This window comes from Podarcis erhardii (genome assembly GCF_964252035.2).
Source record: "Podarcis erhardii genome assembly, chromosome: 4".
Taxonomy (NCBI): domain Eukaryota; kingdom Metazoa; phylum Chordata; class Lepidosauria; order Squamata; family Lacertidae; genus Podarcis; species Podarcis erhardii.
This window is the reverse complement of record NC_138508.1, coordinates 80,393,965-80,420,004: the sequence shown is the minus strand read 5'-3', so window position 1 is coordinate 80,420,004 and position 26,040 is coordinate 80,393,965. Positions and strand designations below refer to the sequence as shown.

The 26,040-nt window shown below is 42.4% G+C and overlaps 1 protein-coding gene across 7 annotated transcripts in view; it reads left to right on the top strand.

Annotated features, from left to right (window-relative positions):
• The first annotated feature begins 7 nt into the window (after positions 1–7).
• SEPTIN10 (septin 10) overlaps positions 8–26,040 on the top strand; it is a 56,411-nt gene continuing 30,378 nt past the window's right edge. For 2 of the 7 annotated variants that reach the window (XM_081858194.1, XM_081858185.1), the window contains exons 1-2: positions 304–455; positions 5,441–5,509. In XM_081858194.1, coding sequence (XP_081714320.1) covers positions 426–455; positions 5,441–5,509 — 99 coding nt within the window. In that variant the 5' untranslated portion in view covers positions 304–425. Of the gene's footprint in view, positions 23–303; positions 456–5,440; positions 5,510–10,178; positions 10,291–12,585; positions 12,782–16,099; positions 16,287–19,984; positions 20,147–20,554; positions 20,652–20,748; positions 20,918–21,562; positions 23,780–25,296; positions 25,488–26,040 lie in introns of those variants that run through there. The other 5 variants (XM_081858189.1, XM_081858193.1, XM_081858196.1 and 2 more) reach the window with 5 other exon arrangements.

Below are 26,040 nucleotides of genomic sequence, written 5' to 3'. Positions count from 1 at the left end.
TCTAGAGGGAGGGGCTGTTACTGTAAGTTAATGAATCTCGGCTCGCCAAAGCTTCTGGCTCCGCCCCCTATTTCTGAGCGAGGGAGGGGCGGGAGAAAGAGAGCGCCCGCGCCTACCCGCCCGCGCGCGCGCGCAGGCGGGGCACGCCCCGTCCTGGTGCCGCGCCCAGCCCTTTTTTAATTTCTCCCGTTGACAGCAGACTCACCGCTCCGCCTCCGCCCTCTCCCGACTTGCTATTGGTGGGCTTTTCAGCATCTCCCCTCGTCTCGGGTCGTGATTGGCGGAGCGTTCTCCCCTCCCCTCCGCTGGCCAGGCGGCTCCTCACCGCCGGCTGCATTCCAGCTGCTGGGATTGGGAGTTGCAGCTCCTGCGTTCCCTCCTCCTTTCTTCTCTCTCTGGCGCGCGGTGACCCCTCCCCTCTTGCCATGGCTTCCTCCGACCTGGCCCGGCAGATGGTAAGAGCTGCTTTTACCTAGCGCGGGATGGGTGGGTGGCAAGGATGCAGACTACCAGTGGCGCTTCTGGGTCTGGGATCCCAAGCAAGCTTCGTCCTGGTGGGCTTCCTCGCGCGTAGAGAAAAGAGGGGGCTTGGGGTGGGGTAAATTTTTTTTTTGGGGGGGGGAGCAGAAAAAAGTGCAATTCCGGACGGATTTTTGGCGCGACTCAATCCGTTGCTTTCAATTGGATAGCTCTGCATGTACGGTTCTTCGTGCAAGCTGCTATCGAACTTCTCCCGTCGCCTGCCTTCTTTGTGGTGGGATTCTGTAGGCTCCCTTCCTCCTTTTTTGCCCTCTCACCCCCGTCGATCCCTTCCATTATGGTTGTGCTCCGTTCCTCGTGCATGCCAGTAAAAAGCGTAAGGTTTCGGGCCACCCCCCTCCTCCTCCTACCATGCAAAGGACAACTGGCTTCTTCACTGAGAATCGAAAGCCCCTTACCGTGTCCCAGTGACCTCATGAAAACGAAAATAGGAATAACGTCATAGCGAACTATCCACAAGCAGGCTGAGCCTATGCATTTTTACTGGGAGGCCCTACCTGCTTCCATAGACCTTGTAGGCAAGTCAGTGTGTGTTGAATTGCATTAAGGTGTAGTCATATAATGGTGCAAGGTAGTTATAATAATTTTTGATCTTTGCTTATTATTATAAATTGTGCCATTTTTTGCTTTCCCAAGCAAGTTTCTCCAAAACGAGTTCTGTGGTACATTAAAGACTACCAGTTTTGTTGTGGCATCAGCTTTCCTGGACTACAGCTGAGCTTGCTCCATCACATGCAAGTTCTGGTTGCGCTTTAGTTTCCATGAAATACCTTAGCACAAGGGTGGGGAATCTCTTTGGCCCTTCCATCTGCCTTTGGGACATTCCCAAGCCACCCTTCCCTCCCAGCCCATGTTCCTCACTGGCTCTGCATTACATCCTCCTTGGCTGTTTTCTTTTTCTTGACAGGAACATCTGCTTAATTCTGATAATACCTTTTGCCTAGGTGAATGACAGGGGTGTGTGCGTTTGTCAAAACCAGCCTGCTGTACAAGCTTAAAAATTTGCATTTGCTGCTGTGCCCACTTTTGTTTCTGGCCCTGCCTACCACTGGCAGTGTGGCCCCCAGAAAGATGCCCAGAAGGGAATGCAGCTCTTGATCTGAGAAAGGCTCTCCACCCCTGCCTGAGCACTTCCCCTGTACAGTTTTCACAAATCTGCATTTCTCATCCATTTATGAAATCCTCTGGTTATAACTTCTGCCAGTTGCTCCCTGTGAGAGCTCTCCTTTTCTATGACTTCTTGCCTGGAGAGTTTATTAGGGTGAATTCATCCAAACTGCTGTATTGGATGTCATTTAGGAGAACCTTAACTTCCATGCCAACTTAATTGGTAGCAGGATTCATTGAACATAGTGAAGTTTCCTTTGAGTAAAGTTTGGAGCTGAAAACTACAGGGAGGAACGTGTGAGGAACGGAATGACTGGGAGAAGCAGGAGTCCTGGTAGCCTGCAACTTAGAGGGTCAGTGTGGGAGCATCAGCAGCACCAGTCAACAAAAAGGACTGAAATGTCCCCTTATTTTATAAAAATGAATATAGCATTGTGAAAGTATGAGACAGTAAGCCAGCAACTTACGCGGGGGCTACGTTCCAGGTATCACACCTAAAGCAAAAATCACATATAGTCAGAATACATCGAGTTCAGTGGCAGGTGGGATTGCATATTATAATTTTTAGTCAGTGGGTAGCCCTAAAAATATCTGTGTTAATCAAATATAGGAATGAGGCTTGGAAGGATTTCTGTGTATTGAAGTCATATCATAGGGAGTGGTAATCACACTGTTCTTTTACCTGTTTCAAAGTTGTTTAGATGATCACCATTTTCAGTCATGGACTCTGTCTGATTTGGCAGTATTCTGCATGTAATTATTCATTTGAAAACCCGTTAGTGCACAGCAAATTAATGCCATTAATGCAATGCAAAGTAAGGAACATGTCAGCACTGCATTATGCTTAGGTCAGTACGCTTAAGGCTTCAGCTCTGACACGCTTTAATTCCATTCAACTGAGAATAACAATAAATTGTTTGTTATGAAGTACAATTATACATAAAACAAAGTGAAGTGTTAAATCTGCTTCCAGCATAATTGAATATCCAGTGGGATTGTTCCCCAGTTTCAAGCATGTAATATAACAAAAAAAAAATTTTTTTTGTGAACAGTTCTGTGAAAATCCATTTTGAAGACATGAATGCTGTCCCAATTGGACACTGTTCTGGTGTGAGAAACCAAGACGGTATAATTTAGTCCATTACGAGAGGACACAAACAAAGAAGGCATTTTTATATCTGGAGTCCTGGCAGCATTTAGAATACATATATTGAGTTCATCTTTGACTCAGCTCCAGCTCCATGCAATTATACTGGCCCTGTGTAGCCACTCCGCCCCTGAGATGACTAAATGGTACCAATTTGAAAAGGACAGTGTGGAGTAACAAAGCAGTGTCAGAACTGCTTATCGTTCTAAGTCTAGACTCAAATTCTTCTTTAGAAATGTAGTTGTAAGTAGTTTTTTGTTATGTCAACAAGTTTCTGTTTGTGTATTGGGGTAGGCACATCAGTGTGAATCCACTTTTCACCCATTAGAAGAAGCAGATGATACAATAATAATCCTTTGTCTCTGTTGTGCAAGACAAATTATTGCTAGTTTTTTGTTTATCTTCTGCAATTGCTTATGCGAGATGTCATGTGCTCTGTAAAGACAATAACTATATTTCCATTCATAATACCAAAATTATAATATTTATTTGCTGTCTGGCTATTTAGATGCTGCTAAAGTATTTGATAATTTTATTATCTCTAGCAGACACTGAGTCACTTAGTTTCCTGATTAAAACTTGCAACTGCAAGTATCCTCTTTGGCACAAGTTCAGGGACACCGGGAAATAAACCACTTGGTACTTTTGATATGAGTGTTTCAGCATTGTTGTGAAGTGAAGAATACTTGCATAAAGACATTTGGCTGTGTAATGACATCCTGTTGTTTAAATATGCATTTCCTTCTGTTCCATGCTCCTGTCAAACTTAGTTCTGCAGAACTTTTTTTTAAACTGTTATTTTTTAGAGTTGGTGTGAGTATCAGGGGTGGGGGATGTTTGCTTTTACTGTATTAGCATTGTTTAACATTCCCTAATGCCTAGAAATCAGGTTTGGCTGTATTATGAAATAGACTCCAGAGAACAAGGTGGGTTTGCTGACATTGTTCCTCCTCGATGGTTGGCTAGGCAGGCAACCTTGCTGCCTTTTGGTTTTCTAATACATGGGAGGAGGGGGAAAACCCAGCCACGCTGCATACAAGAAGTGACCTGTTGGTTGGAATCCTGTGGACACTTACCTAGGAGTGAACTGCATTGTGGTGGCAATCCTATACAGACTGTTAAAGAGCAAGCAGCATTGATCACAATGGTAATAATAATAATAATAATAATTTATTATTTATACCCCGCCCATCTGGCTGAGTTTCCCCAGCCACTCTGGGCGGCTCCCAATCAGTATTAAAAACAATACAGCATTACATATTAAAAACATCCCTGAACAGGGCTGCCTTAAGATGTCTTCTGAACGTCAGGTAATTCTTTATCTCTTTGACATCTGATGGGAGGGCGTTCCACAGGGTGGGCACCACTACCAAGAAGGCCCTCTGTCTGGTTCCCTGTAACCTCACTTCTCGCAATGAGGGAACCGCCAGAAGGCCCTCGGCGCTGGATCTCAGTGTCCGGGCTGAACGATGGGGGTGGAGACGCTCCTTCAGGTATACAGGACCGAGGCCGTTTAGGGCTTTAAAGGTCAGCACCAACACTTTGAATGGTGCTCGGAAACGTACTGGGAGCCAATGCAGATCTCTCAGAACCGGTGTTATGTGGTCCCGGCGGCCACTCCCAGTCACCAGTCTACACATATAGGATAGCGCTGTGACTGTAGTGGGACATACCTCTGTATAAACATATATAGTGCTCCACTGTTATAGAAGGATCTTTGAAAAGAAGGGAAATACTTACTTCTAGAGGTTTTCAAGTACCAGAAGATTTAGGTGAAATGGCATGTAGTGCATCATGTAATGCTACTTTGGAGGTGGTCTCTTGCTTCATATAAAATGTTAGCTTATTTTATTTGAACCTTGGTCTTTGGCTTTTCAGATATTATCAGTGGTGCTGATTCCAGAATAAAGTTGGTGTCATATTACAAAGACGTTCTGAGCAATATATTAGTGGTTTTCTGTTGCTGCTATTATTACGTCGGTTCTGCGAATTTAGAAAGATAAAGCTGTTCATAATAAGTCTGTCGGGTTCAAAACTGGATATTCTGTAGAAACGACAATACAGTTTGACTTCCTGTGCAATTGCAAAGCTGCATCTTCACTTCTGTCTTGGCTCTTGCCTTCTTCATGCTGGAAACCTCCAAAATAATTCTGAGTGCAATTCTAGGCAGGTCTACTTATAAGCGTCTTGCCAAGTGTTCTGTGGGGCAGACTCCCATATACTGCTATTTTTTTCCTGATGAGTACAAGACAAAGTGGGCGTTCAGCGTGGCATTCACTTCTGTTTTTGCTTAACCAAGTTTTGTGCCATGCAAACTTATAAACTATGGTTAGCTATGGTTTGTTTGGAGCATGCTATTTTCAAATGGGAGATGGCAAAAACCATCTTGCTTCTTTCTCACTCACACATAGGAGTGTGGCTTCTAAGATGATGTCTACTACAATGTGTGAGCATAATCTGAAAACAAAAAACAATTCAGAAATAATTGGCTTTTATGCGCATGTACATTTAGCCAATTATGGTAATCAATCAAGCAAATAAAACTTTACTTTCATCAAACTTGTTTTCCTTACCTCATTGTTTTAATCTGACATATTCTGTTTAATTTCTTTTTAAAAAAATCATTTGTCTTATTTCCCCCCCTAGCGCTATCAATCTGATATCGGAATGAGAGCACCCTCTAATCAACCAGTAAATAATCAAGATGCAAGGAGGGTGAGTAAACAATTAAAAGTTTCTATGGCGATTTTAGTTTACATTACCATTTTAGAACAAAAAGAACAAACAGTCTTCGGGAACTTTAAAGGCTTATGCATTTATTATGGCATGAGATAATAAATATGATTATCTTTTAGTGATTAAAACTTGCAGCATTATAAATGTGTGAGTCTTTAAGGTGCCATAAGACTCCAATGGGTTTATTGCACCATAGCTAACGTGACTATCTCTCTGTAAATTTTTACCATTATAGATAACATATGATGAATGTATTTAAGGCTTGTTAATATTGGAAGGAATGATAGAAGCCTGCTAAGGTATGCTCTGTGTGAAATATAGTGGTTCTGCACAGCAAAGTAGAGATTTGAACAAAAATGCCCATGATTGAAGTCATCTAAGATATAATTCAGTTTTGATGATAGGATTTTGACTAGATTGTGCAGCCAGAAGAACCAATAGTAAGTTGTATCTAATTGTGGCTTTTGACTTGTAGTATTACACGGGTGGTGCTGTGGGTTAAACCACAGAGCCTCGGCTTGCTGATCAGAAGGTCGGCGGTTCGAATCCCCACGACGGGGTGAGCTCCCATTGTTCGGTCCCAGCTCCTGCCCACATAGCAAAGTGCAAGTAGATAAATAGGTACCACTCTGGTGCGAAAGTAAACGGCGTTTCCGTGCGCTGCTCTGGTTTGCTAGAAGCGGCTTAGTCATGCTAGCCACATGACCCAGAATCTGTCTGCGGACAAATGCCGGCTCCCTCGGCCTATAGAGCGAGATGAGCGCGCAACCCCAGAGCCATCCACAACTGGACCTTTACCTTTTTATTACGTAACAATTGTATTTGAAACACATTAATGAACAGCTGGAGGCACATTTAAAAGTACGTGTCTGTGAACTGATGAGAGTATCTTTACTTACCTTAGATAAGGTTCCACCAAGTAGTCTGCTAACAGATAAACTAGCCTCCCACTAAAAAGAAAGGAAAACAGTTGCAACACAGGAAAACCTAACACACACACACCCTTGTGTTAGATAGGAATTTTCCTAGTACTTCAGTAACGGTTTTACTGATGAATCTGATATATTTTGTTGCTGTCCACTCCAATTTGGATATGTCATAATAAGCTTTTTTTGTTTTTTTACTTACCATAGTTTAATGTGAATATTTCACTCAGCCCCCAGTGCACGCAGGACAAACAAACTAGGAAGCCTTTGCTTCCTGTCATGTCTGAGCCAGATATAGTGGCTTCTTGCTCCACAGAAAGTTACAGTTGCTAGGTAGTCTTAAGCCATGGTTTGTTGGCTTGCTAATCATGGCTTATTAGGGATTCCCAGTTCAGACATACAGTAATGGGAAGCCTTCCTAGGTTGTTTATGCAGCTTGCGCCATAAACAAATTAAGCAGGAAGACGCAGGCAGTATCCCACGATCATTTGTAGCCAAGTAAGATTGTCTTCCATGAACACAATCTTAACAATTGAGTCCGTAAGTGACTGTGGAGGCCAGTTCTGGATCCACACGTCCTTCCACAGTGGGGACATAGGTTTCTAGGCAGGAGTTGATCATGGTGAGGGTTTGCCAAACGTGCCTTCCTCTTAGCATGTTTCTTTCTTTCGTTCTGAGTTTCAGTTTCTTCAGAGTCCATGGTACCTTTGGTAAAGGCTATTCTCCAACTGGAGCTCTTGCAAGCCAGTTTCCCAGTTGTTGGTGTTTATACTACAGTGGTGCCCCACAAGACGAATGCCTCGCAAGACGAAAAACCCGCTAGACGAAAGGGTTTTCCGTTTTGGAGGCGCTTCGCAAAACGAATTTCCCTATGGGCTTGCTTTGCAAGACAAAATGTCTTGTGAGTTTTTCCGACTTCCCCCCCTTCCCCCCCTTTTTCTAGGCCGCTAAGCCGCTTATCTGCTTATCCGCTAAGCCGCTAAAAGCCAGTAAACCGCTAATAGCGCTAATCCGCTAAGCCGTCAATGGGCTTGCTTCGCAAGACGAAAAAACCGCTAGACGAAGAGAATCGCGGAACAGATTCTTTTCGTCTTGCAAGGCACCACTGTACTTTTTTTTTAGATTCAGATTGCAATAAGCCAGAATTCCTGGCTTATTTTTATGAGTGAAAGTGGCTCTTTATCATGGGTTTAAAGGTCACTTGGGAAAGTACATACGGTAGTGTGTGATATGCTGTATATTTTTGTGTATCAGATATGTACACTGATCAAAATGGTATAGATCTTCGTTCATCTTACCCAGTGCTGTAATAGCAGGAGTCTACAAACTGAGTCAGCTGTAGTAACCACTCCCCTCTGGCAGCCACTTGCGCCCTGGCTCCCAGCACAAAGATCACTACTCTTTAGTTTGGCACATGTTGCAAAGAACTTGGAGGCGGAGGCATTTTCAACAGTGCCAGATGTGGAAGGGGGACAACAGGCCACTTTTCTGTCCTCTGTATGTATAGAGGCTTAAGGGAAGGGAAGGGAAGGGGTTAGCATCTTGTTTGCACAAGATGTCGGGAAGGCAGCTCACTAGGATTCCAAATGCATTCCTCCTTTTCTGAAGCCCTTGCTTCTTCCTGAAACTATCTGCATGTGCAGATGAGGCAGAGAAGGGAAAGGGGATTTGTCGCACTTTGTGTTGATCTTCAAGAAAAGCAGATGCACGAGTGCTTCTCCAAGGCCTCCCCAAAGTCCAATGTTAAGTGAGAGAGCAGCCTCTGCTTACTTCTCTGTGCATGCGGGTAATAATAATAATAATAATAATAATAATAATAATAATAATAATAATTTTTATTTATACCCTGCCCTCCCCAGCCAAGGCCAGGCTCAGGGTGGCTAACAAGCAATAATAAAAACAAGTTGAATGAATACAACTTAAAAACAACATTAAAATACAACATTAAAATATTGAAACATTAAAATATTAAAATGCAGCCTCATCACAGGAGGAGAAAGGAAAAAGAAAGGGGGGGATGGAATCAAATTGGCTCCAAGCCAAAGGCCAGGCGGAATAACTCTGTCTTACAGGCCCTGCGGAAAGAAATCAGATCCTGCAGGGCCCTGGTCTCATGAAACATAGCGTTTTACCAGGCCGGAGCCAGTGTTGAAAAGGCCCTTTCTCTGGTTGAAGCTAATCTAACTTCCTTAGGGCTCGGGACCTCTAGGGTGTTGCTATTTATGGACCTTTAAGGTTCTCCGTTGGGCATACTGGGAGAGGCAGTCCCGTAGGTACGAGGGTCCTAGGCTGTGAAGGGCTTTAAAGGTCAAAACCAGCACCTTAAATCAGACCCTGTACTCCACCGGGAGCCAGTGCAGCTGGAAAAGCACTGGGTGAATATGCTCCCATGGCAGAGACCCCGTGAGGAGCCTCGCTGCTGCATTCTGCACCCGCTGGAGTTTCTGGGACAGCTTCAAGGGCAGCCCCGCGTAGAGCGAATTACAGTAGAATTCGGGTAGAGAAGCCTGGGTCTGTTGTGGGGAATAGCAGTACAGTCTTACCTAGTAATTCAAATGGCTTAGTTGCCGAACATTTTGGCTCCCAAATGATCGAAAGCTGCAAGTGATTGTTCCGGTTTCTGAACGTTCTTTTGGAAGCTGAACGTCCGGGGTGGGGTGGGGGCTTCTGCGGCTTCCGATTAGCTGCAGGAGCTTCCTGCAGCCAATCAGAAGCCGCGCCTTGGTTCCCAGACATTTTGGAAGTCAAACAGACTTCTGGAATGGATTCCATTTCACTTCCAAGGTACGTCTGTCTTTTTCTTAAAAAACAATGTTTGGAGTGGCACAAAGTTTTTTTAAAAATGAGTATTGACTCCTGTACCCTTCTTTTAGGTTTTCCTCTTCCTTGCAGCTAGATCAGTCCCTTGAAACTCTGTCTGTCCCTTGAAACTCTCACAAAGCCACATCTCCCACCAACCTTGCTTCCCTCTCTCCTTGATTGTCTTTGGGATGTGTCTTTCATAGATGGTACCTGACTTGGAGAAAGAACTGCAATGGTTAGACCTTTGTAATGTGTGAGCTGAAAAAGCTCTCTTACTGATATTGGCTAAAACTAGAGAAACAACTTTTAAGCTCTTTCATTGATGGTTCCTGACACCACAAAGGTGCAGTAAAATCAGCCCCACCACTCTTGAAGGGAATGTGGCCAGATTGGACCCTTCTACCACATTTGGTGATTATGTGAAGCTATAAACATCTTTCAGGAGATTAGCACAGTGACTCAACAGTCAGCCCTTTGTGCCCCACAATTAGCTCTGATTGGAAGAATGGAGACTTGCTACATAAAGGGCTTATGACATCGTTATTGGTGGCAGTGAGGCAACGAGTTGCATGCAAATGGAAGAGCTTGCACAATTTATCAATAGACTGTTGGCAGCAACAAATTTGGCCCATTGCTCCAAGGGAAAAACTTACCAAACAAGTACAGACTTTAAATGGACAACAAAAGACAATGATTTTTAGTGAGATTTGATATGCATTTATTGGTTCTGTTCTTGGCTAACAATTGCAATTTTTTATTCAGGAGCTTGGGATGGGTCAGGCAGGTTATTTTGGCATATTTCATGATGGTTATTTATTTGCTTGTATTTTTTTTTAATTAAAAAGCTTGGCAATGAATCACTGGTAGTTATAATAACATTGCAATCTTTTATCCCGATTCACTGTACTCTTTCTCTACAGCAGGGTTGCCGACCTTTATCCTTGTCTGGTCATGTTGGTTTTGATAGTTTGCCAGATCAGTTGGTTAATAAATCGACCCATCAGGGGTTCTGCTTCAACATTCTCTGTATTGGTAAGTAAAATAGCTATCAACAGTATGAATGATTTCATTTTAAATTTCATTCTCATAGAAAATCTGAAGCTGTGAGAAGGGTCTGTTACCATTTTCCATTGACTATTGCCTGCAGGATAGTTATATTATATAATTGGGCTTAATTATCCTTAACTGTGTTTTCAACATTTATGTTTTCACAAAACTGTTGGTTATCTTTTAACGGGTTACTACTCATTTATTGGGATGCGGGTGGCGCTGTGGGTTAAACCACAGAGCCTAGGGCTTGCCGATCAGAAGGTCGGCGGTTCAAATCCCCGCGATGGGGTGAGCTCCCGTTTCTCTGTCCCTGCTCCTGCCAACCTAGCAGTTCGAAACAACGTCAGAGTGCAAGTAGATAAATAGGTACCGCTCTAGCGGGAAGGTAAACAGCGTCACACTGATTCACATGTGCTTTCCAGACCTATTTAAAAGATGCAGTATGTATATTGTATTTAGCAGTCTACTTGAAAGTTGTTGTTGTTGTTGTTGTTGTTGTTGTTATTAAAGGTTTTTATTGGTTTTCAAAAATACCAATGTAACAGAACAATATTTCCCCATAAGTCCATGTATATGGGCAGTGGGTGCTAGTCACCAGGGTGTTCATTGGAATATTTTATAATATTTCAACAAAAATCATCCATATCGGATACATTGTTCAAGGCACATACCCCCTAAGTTATTTCCTCAAATAAAGCAGTTGTCCATACGTTCTGTTTCCATTTGAGACGTGCTGGTGATCAAGTCCTTTCCAATTCTTTGCCACAAGTAATCGTGTTGCCACCAGAAGAAAAGTAACAAGTTCCTTGTATAATAAATTAAGCTGAATATCTTTGAAAATTGTCGATAAACCTAGGCTCGGATCACATTGTATGTTCTGATTTGTGATTTTGCTTATTTCTGTAAATACTCTTTCCCAGAATGGTTGCACTCTACTTGAAAATGGAAATATTGCTACATCCCGCCCCAAAAGACGCTTCAGCTTTTGGTGAAATTCTTGTCTCTGATCTGAAGCAGTCTACTACTGTGTGGTGCTCTCCAGATACTTTGGATTGCATTTCACATCAGCCCCAACAACGATTAAAGCAGGCATAGGCAAACTCGACCCTCCAGATGTTTTGGGACTACAACTCCCATCCTCTCTAGCTAACAGGACCAGTGGTCAGGGATGGTGGGAGTTGTAGTCCCAAAACATCTGGAGGGCCAATTTTGCCTGTGCCCTGGATTAGAGATTATGGGAATTGTAGTGCTCAACATTTGAATGGCCCCATGCTGGCTACCCCAGTTAGCATGTGCTGCTAGCACTTGGCCCAGTTAAGAGTGTGGCAAAGCATTTATATCTTGTTGTCAAGGTTCTAGTACCAGTTCAGGTAAACAGATGAAGTTCTGAATTGGGGTTGAAGATTGGGCTAGAGTATTGCTCCAAGTCCCTAAAGGTTTGCGGGGGGGGGGGGGATGTTGGAGGAAATTTTCTGAAAAACAGCCTTGCCAACACTGTGGCATGAGTACTATGACTTGGCCACAGACTAATGTTAATCCAAGCCTCATCCCACCCCCAAATTTTCCGGGAACAAGAAATAGCCAACAGCCTTGTATTCTCACGATAGTCTCTTTTGAAAGATAATAAGGTGTAGAGGGAACAAAAAATGTTATAGGCTGAGTTGACCTACTTAGTAGGAGTTTTGCTCTCAAAGAAGCTACCAACCTGTCATAAGCCACTATGGTATGAATGTTATTCCCATAGAGTGAAAAAACAAATTGAGGGTGAAGCGGGAAATACAAATATGATTGAGAGGGAGCATAGGGTACAGTGGTACTTCGGGTTACATATGCTTCAGGTTACATACACTTCAAGTTAAAGACTCCGCTAACCCATAAATAGTACCTCAGGTTAAGAACTTTGCTTCAGGATGAGAACAGAAATCGTGCTCCGGTGGCGCGGCAGCAGCGGGAGGCCCCATTAGCTAAAGTGGTGCTTCAGGTTAAGAACAGTTTCAGGTTAAGAACAGACCTCCAGAATGAATTAAGTACTTAACCCGAGGTACCACTTTATAGTACTGTGTGTGCCTTTATGGGAAATGACATAGTGATCCGATACAGCTACAAAGAAATGCAGAAAGATTGTGTTTTCTCTGAATAAACCCCGCATTAAATTATAACGAATAACTTTTTTCATTCCCACCCCCACCCCCAAAATGTGAGAAACGTCTTTATGTTGCAGTGAAATTTCTCTAGTTCTTTTCATATAAGTACATGTTTACCTGTCTTCAATTTTAGGCGAGACAGGAATTGGGAAATCAACTTTGACTGATAGTTTGTTTAATACCAGTTTTGATGACCGTGTGTCAACACACTTTCAGCCAAATGTAAGACTTAAAGCCGAGACATACGAACTCCAAGAAAGCAATGTTCGACTGAAGCTGACCATTGTCAATACCGTTGGATTTGGTGACCAGATAAACAAGGAAGATAGGTTAGTATCTGCTCACGTAAATAATGTCCTCTTAATTTGCCCTGTGACATGTCAACTTGACTCTGACAAGTATTGATAGTATTTCTGATGCAATTCTATTTTATTTTTTGACATCTTGTACCCACTTCCCCTTTGCTAGAAATCTCTGGGAAGTTTGCAATACAAATGTTAAACAACAATACATTGAACATAATATTTAGAGAAATTGCCCATTTATACAGGCTAATATGGGAAGCATGTATTTTAAATCACAAAATAAAGCCTACTATCATTTTATCGACAGATTATTTTGGAAAAACACTCCAATCCTAGAGGCAATGGTCAGGATCCAAATGCGTACTATATGCTTGCCCAAAGGCTTGTTTGTGACCGTTGTAATGTCAGTTTTTTCCCCACTGGGCAGCTGAAAGCAGTCTGCCATCTGTCACGTAGGAACAGCCGTTAAAAAACAAATGAAGTCCCTTTTGGCTAGATGAACAGCTCTTTGGACTTTGGCCATTTTCTTAGGATTAATTAAAACGATCCGGTGATTTTATTTATTTTATTTTAATTTTGTCTGTTGTACTACGTTATGTTTGGTTTTTTTAATTGTATTTGTGTGTGTGTGTCAAGCTTTATTCTCACTTCTGTACAGCACCCTGTAATCTTTTTTTGATGAAGGACCATGAATAAATATTTTGAATAAAAAAAGTAATAAAAGCTAGTTCCTGGGATGTATGGAACTAAAATACTGTACAAATTTAATTTTTTGCTCTTTAAGACTCACTTTTTTCCCTCCTAAAAAGTAAGGGGAAATGTGTGTGCGTCTTATGGAGCGAATGCAGGCTGCGCAGCTATCCCAGAAGCCAGAACAGCAAGAGGGATTGCTGCTTTCACTGCGCAGCGATCCCTCTTGCTGTTCTGGCTTCTGAGATTCAGAATATTTTTTTTCTTATTTTCCTCCTCCAAAAACTAGGTGCGTCTTGTGGTCTGGTGCATCTTATAGAGCGAAAAATACGGTACATTCATTAATAAATAAAAAATCCACCATGGAACAGTTGTGGCCAAGGCCATGCAATTAATTTGTGCAGGATTCTCAACCATTCCTAAATCTGCTCACCATAGCAAGGTGCACTTGCCCTTCTGGTGAGTGTGACAAGCCATCCCAACCACCCTAAGCTGCAGGATGGCCCCATCCATGTAGCAGACTGAGGTGCTGCTTTGGATGGCAGAATCCAAGGGGCACCTGCTGCCAAAGCGAGGAGAAGTGGTGTAATGGGGTTTGGGGTTGCTTGTGCGTAAGGCGCAAACTGCTCCAAGTTGAGTAGTTTGGTTGAAACTTTCCCCTGGCTGGACAGTCAGTACTCTGTGACTGTCTCAATCACTGACAGCGTTTCCTGAATTTCCTCCAACATAAAAGTTCTTTGACACCAAGTCGCCGCCTAGCTTCCCTGCGCGGAAACTTTCTGCGCAGAGTGGGCATCCCAAGGGGAGGTCCTGTGCTCTCCCCGCTGGTCTCGCTGGAACAGTCCCGGAGCCTTCCCTCCGAAGCTCTCTCTGCCTCCTCTTTCTCCCTGGCGTCACGTCTATTTCCTTCCCCAGCGGAAGCTCTCCCTCTCTCCTTGCTGGTTCCCTCTCCAGCTTCGTTGGGGAGCCTTACCACCCCCCTTGGCTCCGATGGCAGTTCCCTGACAAGCGGCTACAGTGGTTTCCAGCGGGATCTCATGCGATTCCTGTGAAATTGCATGGTGGCCTCTGGAAATCTCACCAGAGCTTGAAAGCTGCAGTTGTGCAACCCCGATATGTGAGGCTTCGGCAGGGGCATTGTGTGCAGGGTGGCACCTTCCCGTTTTGCCTCGGTCAGGCCACCCCTTGTCACATTTGTGTGCTCCTGTCTCTCTCCAGCTCCCATTTAACCCTTTCCCAGCCCCAACTGGTGCTGACCAGCCTCCCTCGCCTCCTGGCCTTTTTCAGTGCTAAGCATCGGTTGCCTGTGAACAAGCACTGGGCTCTTCCAAGGCATCCCCACCCCTTCCAGTCAGAGCTGATTGTGATGGGGTTATGTGCTATATGATCAGCAGCGGTAGGAGCTTTGCCTAATGCAGGCATAGGCAAACTCGGCCCTCCAGATGTTTTGTGACTACAATTCCCATCAACCTCGACCCATGGTCCTGTTAGCTAGGGATGATGGGAGTTGTAGTCCCAAAACATCTGGAGGGCCAAGTTTGCCTATGCCTGGCTCAGAGACTGAAGAGGGAAGAGGCGGAAGCAGCAGCTTGTTTCTCACTGTAAGTGGCAAGAAGGGGAGAAGTGGCTGCGATAGCAGTCGGGGAGCTGGGAGGATGGATGAGGGATGATGGCGAGGAAGCAGCAGTGGAGTCCTTGGCACAGCTCTAAGCTCAGGAAGAAGGTGGGGGATCATTTATGTGGTGCTGCACTTCAAAGGTGCTTTCTGAAATTTTGCACTGCGTGGGAGATTCCGTGTCCTCTTTAGTTTCCTCTTCCTCCTCCCAGCATCTGCAGTGATGAGTACATGAGTAGCTCTTGCTGCCCACCACACAACATGGGATGATTACTGACTTTGAACTTCAGAGGAAAGCACCTCTCAGGCTCAGTGCAATGTGATATCCGCACAAGAGCCAGTGTGGTGGTGTGGTTAAGAGCGGTAGACTCGTAATCTGGTGAAACGGGTTCGCTTCCCCGCTCCTCCACATGCAGCTGCTGGGTGACCTTGGGCTAGTCACACTTCTCTGAAGTCTCTCAGCCTCACTCACCTCACAGAGTGTTTGTTGTGGGGGAGGAAGGGAAAGAAGCTGCTTTGAGACTCCTTTGGGTAGTGATAAAGCGGGATATCAAATCCAAACTCTTCTTCTTCTGGAACAGTGTTATGGCAACACCTGAGCCAGGATAGTCTGCCAAGCCTAGCCAAAATGAGTGGATTTCTGTGGCTGTGCCCTTGTTATTTTTTATTTATGATAAGCTGTCCTCATGATTAGAATATTATTACTCTGAGTAATATAGAGAAGAACTGATTAAAAGTGTGGTTGAGTTAATGCTGTTTTATTGTGTCTTTGACAGCTTGTGCATAGCAGGGGGTCAACATCTTTTTGGGGTGCATGGGCCCAGTTGCAAATTGAGAAACTGTTTTGGGAAGTACATATCACATCCTATTCTGGTGAAAGCAGAATGCTTCTTTCAAGCCTAATTTCAGCTGTTGTGGGATAGGGGACCCTGAGGGCCTCAGTGAAGGCCTCTGTGGGCAAATGGGGACATGGGCTCATGTATTAGAGTGAAACTCACTTCTGTCTTCTAATATTATATTTTCCTCCCTCTTTCCAGCTACCAGCCAATAGTGGATTACATAGATGCGCAGTTTGAGTCTTACCTCCAGGAAGAGCTGAAAATTAAGCGCTCCTTATATAATTACCATGACACTCGCATCCACGTGTGCCTCTACTTTATTTCACCCACAGGGCATTCCCTCAAAAGTCTTGATTTATTAACCATGAAAAATCTTGATAGCAAGGTAAGATGTTAAAGCCAGCTTTAGAGAGAGAAAAATAGCAATAATCTTTCTTGCAGCTGAACTCTTAGAGTATTCACAGGGGCCTTTAAAAAAATATAGCAGCATTATGAAAATACATTTAACATGCCATTTTAACTGCAATCCAGTCTTGTTGTCAAGAACGAATAAAGGTTTCAATGAAAATAAGCATTTCGTAAGTGAAATTGAGTAAGCCTTTCTCCTGTCCAAAGTTTACTTTAACATCGTTCGTCATGTTCAGTTTTTAAAAGCCTGTTACTTTGAAGAAAACTCAGGATAAAGTTATTTTGCCTTTGAACAAGCAAAGGGATTATAGAGCTTCATAACAGAGTTGCAGAGAGGCAATGATGCCTGAGGTGAAATCGGTGACTAGATGCGATGAAATATCTATGCACTCTTACCTCTCCCTCACTAGAAACCTGGTTTTGGTCACCTGTTTGGTGATTTCATGCTCTAGGCCTATTCTTGGGGAAGTGACAGGAATAAAGGGCAACATTTTTTTAGTAGGAAAAGGTTTACTAACCTACCTTTAGGGATAAAACAGTTAAAAGACTGAGCCTAGGGGTTGCCAATCAGAAGGCTGGCAGTTTGAATCCCTGCGACGGGGTGAGCTCCTGTTCCTTGGTCCCTGCTCCTGCCAACCTAGCAGTTCGAAAGCACATCAAAGTGCAAGTAGATAAATAGGTACCACTCCAGCGGGAAGTAAACGGCATTTCCGTGCGCTGCTCTAGTTCACTAGAAGCGGCTTAGTCATGCTGCCCACATGACCTGGAAACTGTATGCCGGCTCCATCGGCCAATAAAGCAAGATGAGCACCGCAACCCCAAAGTCATCTGCAACTGGACCTAACGGTCAGGGGTCCCTTTACCTTTACCTTTATGTACATTATGCCCATAATTTATGTGCATTAATCTTGTGCTCATTTAGCTTTACATGCTTGGTAAAATGTTTTAAAAAATAATAAAGGGGGCAAACTTTGGCAATCCCACCCACCATTGCACCCAGTGTGTTTTGACTAGATGTGATTTTGGCCTTAGGCATGATCCCCGGAATTTAACCCTTGTGTAAGTTGTAGGCTTACTATACATTGTTTTGAATTTATATTAACTTTCCCCATCAGGAAATGTGGGCTTTTTACATCTTTGTTATTACTGCTTCTTAAAAATTTATGACTATAGCTCATATTGATATTTCAGTATAGACCCTGACCCAAATATAGTCTGAAAAATGCATCTAAGCACCTGCCAGATGAGAGTATAGTTGTTGTTTTTTTAAAAAATGACAGAAGATAGAAACTGCTTCTAAAGTGCTAATATACTGATCTCAGCCCCTCTAAAAATGTTGTAGAGATAAATTGTACTGAAAAACAAAGGCAGTATTTCAAGATACTTGTCCTGCTCTTTTTATAGCTTCATGCAATTGCACTTCATAATCAGTAAGACAGTGAGGAATGTAGGAAATAAATTGAAGCAGCTGGTACCAGCATGCTAGATAGTTGTGACCGATTGCATGTTTATTTTCTGGTCATTAGAAATCCCAACTCTAGATTTAGTATCATCTCATTTTAGAAGTCACATGTTAAAAAGAAAACAGGAACAGTAGACTTTGCCCAAACAGTCGCTGGGTTTTGTTTGTTTGTTTGCCAAAGCAGTTGCTGGGTTTTGTGTGTGGAAACGTGATCTCTAAAATCAGATGAAATTAAAACACATTAATTAGGCAATTGGAATTCATATCAACTCTCCAGGATGGATGTTTAAACAATTTTTCACAGTTATCATTTCAGATAAAAGAATAGTTTGTGTATAGTTAAGGTCCGAGTGTGCATATCATCTTAATGAAAGGTGAACAAAATGTTTAGGTGGCCCAATTCTATAGAGCACATGACCTGCTGACTTGCTGCATTTTCCAGTGAAGCCCTAGTATGGGTCAAAGCATCTAGATTCCTATGATCCACGTCCTTGGTTATGACTGTCAACCCAAGCCGCATGTCTGTATGGAACTGTCACTGCCAGCGATGGCAGATGGAGCTGTGTAAGCACGTAGTGTGTTTTTTTTACACCATTGCCAACAGTGAGTCAGTTCTCCTGCATATGTGCAGCTGGGGTTTGTAGCTCTTTATTTACAGAGGAGTTCATGGCGTTGTTGAACTGTAGCTAATTCAAACTAGACTATTTCTAATTTTAGATTTATATTGATATGGTCTAGGTAAACATTTTGACTTCTGGGGGTGAGGCTTTACATTAACCCATGTGGCATTTTGTTCAGCAGCCTTTCCTCTGCCGTTTCGTTGTGTAAGCTCTTCCATGTTAAATAAAATAACAGCCTTTCATACTTTTTTTTTTTGAGATGCAAGTACCATTAGCTAAAACAAGTACTCCTCAGAGGGAGTGTAAAATTAATTTAAAATCAAAGAGTAGAGTCTTCTGCACATGTTTAAATAATTAAATCACAGGTTCAGCCAGTTCTATTTAAAGCAATGGCTTTTCTAAAACTGCAATGTATCATAATGAATTGTGGAACTCGAGGTAGGTAAATGCTTCAAATGCTTTATCATTAGCCTAAATTGCCAGGAGAAGGCCCTGGATTCTCAGCCAGAGGAAGTGTAGGAGTGGTTTTAGTTGAACAAAGAACTGGAGAGGGACACAAACGAAGTCGCTTTCAATCTGACTCTGTCGCCTTCACCAGACCATCAACTCTAACCAGGTCCCACAATTTTGCCCAACCCTTTCTCTCATTTTCTTAACTCTTCCGCTTATATTTCTCAGTGAGGGTAGCTGGAGAAGTTTTAAACGAGGTTTCACCAGTGACTCACCTAATTAGCTAGGAAGTCAGGTTTTTTTTTTAAAAAAAAAAAAGGTGTGAAAGACGTAGATCTGATTTCTTTTTTAGCTTGTAGCTGAGTCAGAGGAAAACATCTAGAAATGTGGGACAAGCACAAAAGAAACATTATACAAGCGGCAATATAAATAGTCTTTCCTATAATTTTAACTGGATGGCAGGCAGACAGGAAAGCTAGGATTCATCCTATATCAAGCATTTGAAATTGGTTATGATTGCCAGCATTTATTTAGAAGCTCAAGATACGGTAATTTTGACTTATAATTCAGGAGGCAAAAGAGCAAACACTTCCAGAGATAAGGACTTTATTTAAAAGTTGCAGAGCATTTTACTGTAGTGCAAATTGCTAGCAGAGGACCCTTTGTGAAGCTCATTACTGTTTTATTAGGTAGTTCATTAAACATAAAGCATAATATAACCAAGATCTCACCTTTCCCTCTGAAAAGTAAACAGATTCCTTAGTAAAAAAAGAAAAAAGTGAAAAAATTACTGAAATTGCTGTCATTTTTTTTTATGTTCATCCTTTTGGATCGCTTATTGTTAACAGGTAAAGTTTTAGTATAATTTTCATGTCTTCTTTAACAATGCTGAATGTATGGTTTTAGTTAATGTGGATCAAGGTCCAAATGACACTACAGATAAATGAAAACTATAAGTTCTTTGCTTGAGTTTTCTCTGAAGCAGCTTGTAGTAATGAAGACGCTACTCGGTTGAGTCAGTAACCAAGTATCTTGCTGTAAGAGCCTATTCAGTGATTATGATAATTTGTGTCTAAGAAATTACATGCAGGAATTTGACAAGAACGTATATCACAACCACATACTTCTTACTTCTTTAAATAGGTGAACATTATTCCACTTATAGCCAAAGCAGATACAATTTCTAAATCTGAACTGCAGAAATTTAAGATCAAAATCATGAGTGAGCTGGTCAGCAATGGAGTCCAGATATACCAGTTTCCAACAGATGATGAGAGCATTGCCAAAATCAATGCCAGCATGAATGTAAGTAAGTTCACTGACCCCACAACAACATGTTCAAACAAATCTGTACTGACAATTGTTTGCCATTATAGCTGTAGTGGATACATCTCACTCAGACAAGGGATAGTGATAACAAAATGGACCCTGAGGAAAATTCTTTTGAGTGGGACATGGCACTATACTGGTTGCAAAGACTGACATTTTGAAACTAGGGCAGGAATGTTAAAAAAATCCCCCTGTTTCCTCCCAATGGTATTTAACCGCTTCTTAAATTCTGAACTATTTCTCTATTTCACAGAGGCACTTCCATGTTCTTAAACGGTGCAGTTATCTTTCATGTAATTAGGATATATGTTATTGTTTATATTGTACTTTTTAATATACTTATTGAGCTGATAGCAATGCACCTTTATTTACTCTGTTTCACAGGGACATCTGCCCTTTGCCGTAGTGGGGAGTACAGAAGAAGTCAAAATTGGAAACAAAATAGTAAAAGCTCGCCAGTATCCTTGGGGCATAGTGCAAGGTACTGAAATAGGAAGTCCTTGTGTAAGTACTGTTTTGGAAACATTGCATAGTAAATGCGAAAGGTATGCAAGTAATATCTTATTTCGTTTCATTAGTGGAAAATGAGAACCATTGTGATTTTGTGAAACTTCGGGAAATGCTGATTTGTACAAATATGGAAGACTTGAGAGAGCAGACTCATATGCGCCACTACGAACTGTACCGGCGGTGCAAATTGGAAGAGATGGGCTTCCGAGACACCGATCAAGAAAACAAGCCCGTCAGGTAAGTGAGTGAGCCTTCCCGATGTTTCAACAATTAAAACGTTTATTTACCCTCCTAGCAGCAGGATGGGGAAACGTAGCATTCGAAAAATATTGCCGAAAACTAAATATGTCTCTTACTCTTTTACTTAAAGCACTTAGATAGTCATCATTCTGCATGCTGTTGGGGCAGTCCCTAGTTCAGTGGTGATTAGGCAGTATGAAATATACCGTGGTGGCAGCAAGAGTTGCATTAGTGCTAAAATTGCAAAGCAAATCAGCAGGGGATATCTGGCTGTCAGGTGCAGCTGTGGATTATAGCCCAAGGAACTCTGCTGCTGTGCTGAAGGGTGCTCTGTTCAGATTACGACAGTCATCCAGCTGGCTCAGGAGCGCAGCACTGGTGCTGGAGGTTGTATCAGTGGGCACATGGTTGCCTTCCGTGGTCCTGCAGCAATATTGGCGCTACTGCTTCTGAACTGAGCATGATGCTGACAGAAGTGGAAATGGTGCTTTTTTAGTTGAGAGTGGCTTGAAGAATGGCGAGTCCTTGCATTGAAAGTAACTGTGTGCTACTGTGTGGAGAGAGTAGAAGCTTGAAGTGGTCCAAGGTAATTGTATTCTCAGGCAGGAAGGTAAACCTAAGACATTTTCTAATTTCTTTCAGAATTCCTTTTTGCCAGTGCCAGTTCTTCCTTCATGTGCACTATCTTCTTTTCCTTTCCTTTTGTCTTTCCAACTAATGTAAGTAAAAACTTTCTCTATAAACTTTCTTCTTTGTATTTCATTCCTACTGTCCTTCCTCTCCTGTTACTAACACCTAAACACCTAAAGCTGTGCTGTTGATGCCTGCGCAGAAAAAGTTTAAGCAATAACTGAGTGGATTGGAATTCACTGGCACCAGAAGTGACTTGGGTGGAATCTGCACACACATACACAAAAATGCTTTTTAAAAAAACGTTCTGAAAAATACACTGAATTTGCCATAGCTAAACACCACCACCTAGTGTCACATTTGTATATTGCACTTTACAACACACTCTTGTAAGGCTTTTGCAGTGTTTGAGCTTTTTCAGTGTTTCAGTCCCTTTCTCCGTTGCAGGTCTTCAAATCCACCTCTTCTAGTTTCTGATGCGACAGCCTGCTGAATAGATACCCTGTCTTCTTGCTTGACTTATCTACAATATTTTCATGCCCCTACCAATCTTTTAGCTAGTTGGGAGAGTAGTATTCGGCTGCAATCCAAACCCTAGTTGGAGAGTGACACAACTTAACAGAGCAGTGGGGTCACCTCTGCATTCTGCAGCTCTGCATTCTGCAGCTCTGCTGATCACGCTGATTGGAGGAGATGGCGGGGGGGGGCGGGGGAGGCAAAGTGCTCACCCAGCCTATGGAGACTTGCAGAACTAGGCAGACTGACACCTCTGCAACAACTCCCACAGCCTGGCTCAGTCGTCAGGTTCTTAGGATGAGCTGCTTAACAGGGCAGCTTAATGCTCATAAGCAAAACATCCCTGTAAACTTTTTACCCTCCTGTACACAAGAGCCTTTAAAGCAAAAAAGGAACAATTTAAGAACTCAAAACCCAACACGAAATGACTTCACACCTCACAATAAGAGAAAAATTCTACAAAACCTTGACATAAATAAGCATTTATTTATGCAAAAATAAAGCAGTTTTGGAAATGGAATCTATTTGCATAATTTTGCATGGATTATAGCATTAGGATTTCCTTGATGGGAGCAGCTGTGTAATTATTTTCAGAAGGCTAGTTGGTGACACCTGTCCACAACCTGTCCTCTTTGTAGAACAATTTGTTTGCTTTTATCATTCATGCTTTTAAATTTTTATTTCAATTGTTAGGTCATGTGGGCCTTTTAGCCCCTTATGGACTTGAATTTGTTGTGGTGAAAGTTCTAAAATGGTAACGTCTTTTAAATAGTGAGATTGAATCTAACTACTGTAAGAACAGAGGATATTAGCTGAAATTGGAAAAACTTTCTCAATCCCCACAACCTATGTTTTTAAGTCTGTGCACATTGTATTTATGGTAATGTGAGAGTCTGTTCTGTTCATTTTGCACACGGCAGACTGACCTTGCATAGTTCCTGAAATGCAGGTCATTGTCACAAGGGAGCATTACCTTGCCAGAACTGTTCTGGGTCAGAGAATATCTCAGATGAAGCTTTTCAAAGGCTCTGGAATCTTTTTGTTGAAGCCAAATCTGAAGGGCTGTTACAACTTGAATAACCTGTGCTGCCTTTCCCTCTAATTGAGCTCAGAACTGCAATGTTGCTTGGTGAAGAACTGGTCTGTATTCTTGCTATTAAGATTAAGATCAAATTAACTAATGACTTTGCATATGTTACTCGAAAGGATTACAGAGAGCCAGTGTGGTGTAGTGGTTAAGAGCGGTAGTCTCGTAATCTGGTGAACCGGGTTCGCGTCTCCGCTCCTCCACACGCAGCTGCTGGGTGACCTCGGGCTAGTCACACTTCTCTGAAGTCTCTCAGCCCCACTCACCTCACAGAGTGTTTGTTGTGGGGGAGGAAGGGAAAGGAGAATGTTAGCCGCTTTGAGACTCCTTCGGGTAGTGATAAAGCGGGATATCAAATCCAAACTCTTCTTCTTCTACAGTATAGTAAAGAGATAAATGAAAAGAAATGCATAAAATTGGTGGAATACAGTAAAAATTACATGCTGTTGCCTTTCACAAGTGACAAAGACTGCTTACATTTAATGATCCTCAGTCTACAGGAGACGTACGAAGCCAAGCGGCATGAATTCCTTGGTGAATTGCAGCAGAAAGAGGAAGAGATGAGGCAGATGTTCGTTCAGAGGGTCAAGGAGAAAGAAGCACTGCTGAAAGAAGCTGAGCGAGAAGTAAGAGTGCCTGCCTACTGTTCTGAATTTGATCTGGTTGCAGTGGTAGTGTGAACAGATAAAATACTGTGTTTAAGAAAAAAGCAGAATAGGTTGGCTAGCTTCTAGCAAAATAATGCACTGAAGAGAATCGTATGCACGAGCTGGAACTTTGCTCTTTCCACTGAACTACGGTTTGTCTTTTTGGCTGCAAAAAAAAGAAAAGCTTTGGCTGTATGTGCTCTGTCCCGTTTATGTAAGGGCCTTCTCTGCATCCTGATCATGGCTGGAACTAGATCAGGACCAGTAGGACTTGGGAAGAAAATATTGTGCTGTGCATGTGTATGTATGCACATGATGATGCCTCCACTCGCTTTCTTTTCCGATGCCTCACCTTGGGTCACAGAGTTCTTCCTCCTCTTCCTTGTGCATGCAGTGAGAGCCAATTGGGAACTTCAGCAAAAGGTTTCTTGGAAGAGTTATGCACTTTTGTCCCAGTAGAGGCAGAATTGGGAACTGGCTGGAGAAAACGAGGGTACCTCTGGTTATGTTCTGAGCTCTGGCTGAGGCTTGGTTGACCCCCTCCCCCCCCCCAAACAAAAGGTTTCTTTGGTTTACAAATATGGTGATTTTTATGTACATATAGAGTAAGTCCTCTGATTATGCAGAAAACACTAGCATATCAGTGGATGGTCATGTTTTGCTTCCCAGCTGATTGGAACAGGAGAAGCCACTAAATTAAGCATTTTATGTATATCTAAGATGGCAACTCCCTGTTGACTTTAAAGAGGGTTCAACGATACAGTATAAGCCAGCAATTTATAATGGCTCAGTGGCCTCAAAGTTGACTTTAACAGGATTAAGAGCGGTCAGTCCCTTTAAGCTGGGAATACACTGTTGACCCAAAGCCATAGTTTCTCTCAGTACCATATGCATATTGAGAGATGGGACTGATTGAGGTAGAAATCTAGGATTGCCATATATCCATAATTTCCCGGAAATAGCCAGGAAACTGTGTCTGGGTGGAAATCGCTGAAATGTCTGGGAAAATCTGGATGTATGGCAACCCATGTCTGAAGTTTAGATTTTGGCGATTTTTATTAAAAATACCTCATAAACTCCTCCTCCTCTTTCTACTTCTTCTTCTGAGATTTTGACCTGTTCTCCATTTACCAAGAAAAGGAAAACCGAATATGGAATAATCCTAAAGGCTGGTGCTCCTTTTGAAAAGTTTACTTAATATACTCTTTTCCGCATTTGTCGATAAAAAGGATTTAAATCTAAGGCATTGGTCTTGTAGATGGCTCTAGTTTGCATTCCTAACCCTACTCACCTTGGAGTAAGCCATACTAAATTCAGAAAGGGTTAGGATTCTACTGTAAGTGCAGGTGTGCGTAATGTCAATAAAATAGGAACACGAAGCTCAAAACTCTGACTCTTAGAAAATCAGTCTCTGTGTTCTGTTGTGTGATTACTGAGGATGGAATGCTAAGTGCCACCTTGTGGCAGAAATGACATTTTTTTTTGCTCTACTTCAGCTACAAGTGAAGTTTGAACATTTAAAACGGCTTCATCAAGAAGAGAGGATGAAAGTAGAGGAGAAAAGAAAGCTCCTGGAAGATGAAATGAGTGCATTCAGTAAGAGAAAGGCTGCTTCAGACATACTCCAAGGGAGGGCCCTGCCCCCCACACCCACGGTTGGTTTAAAAAAAGACAAGGATCGGAAAAAGTAAGTAATCAGTTTCAGAGGATCTTAGGATTTAGGGCGAACTGTCCAATTCAGATGAATATTTTAAGTAGTATAAATTATTCAGCCATGAAGTATGAAAAATAAGTAAATTTTGTTGCAAGTTGTTTGAGGTTTTCTTATTGATATCATCAGGCACTTTTATGAAAACTCTTCTTTTTATGTCCCCTTCCCCACCAAAGGGAACAAGATTTTCGGCTTGAGCTGCTGTGTTTTGATATCGGAGATCAGGAAGTTGCGAATATACAGGAAGCGAGAGAGAGAGAGAGAAATTAGAAAGGGAAAGAACACCGTGACTAGAGCTTGGAAGTAGTTTGCAAATGTTGTATGGTTAGGGTATGTTAGTTTTGTAAGTCATTGAAAACAGATTCGCATGGTCACAATGTGCTTAATACTTGAGTTTTTCATTCCAGAGAATGCTATTGAAATTCCCAACAGCTTTTGTAGTTTGGTGGTCGTGGCAGAAGCTGTTATGGAACAGTCAACAATCTAAATCTGTATTGTGTATGGGCAGCTGTTGCACTCACTGGGTGGT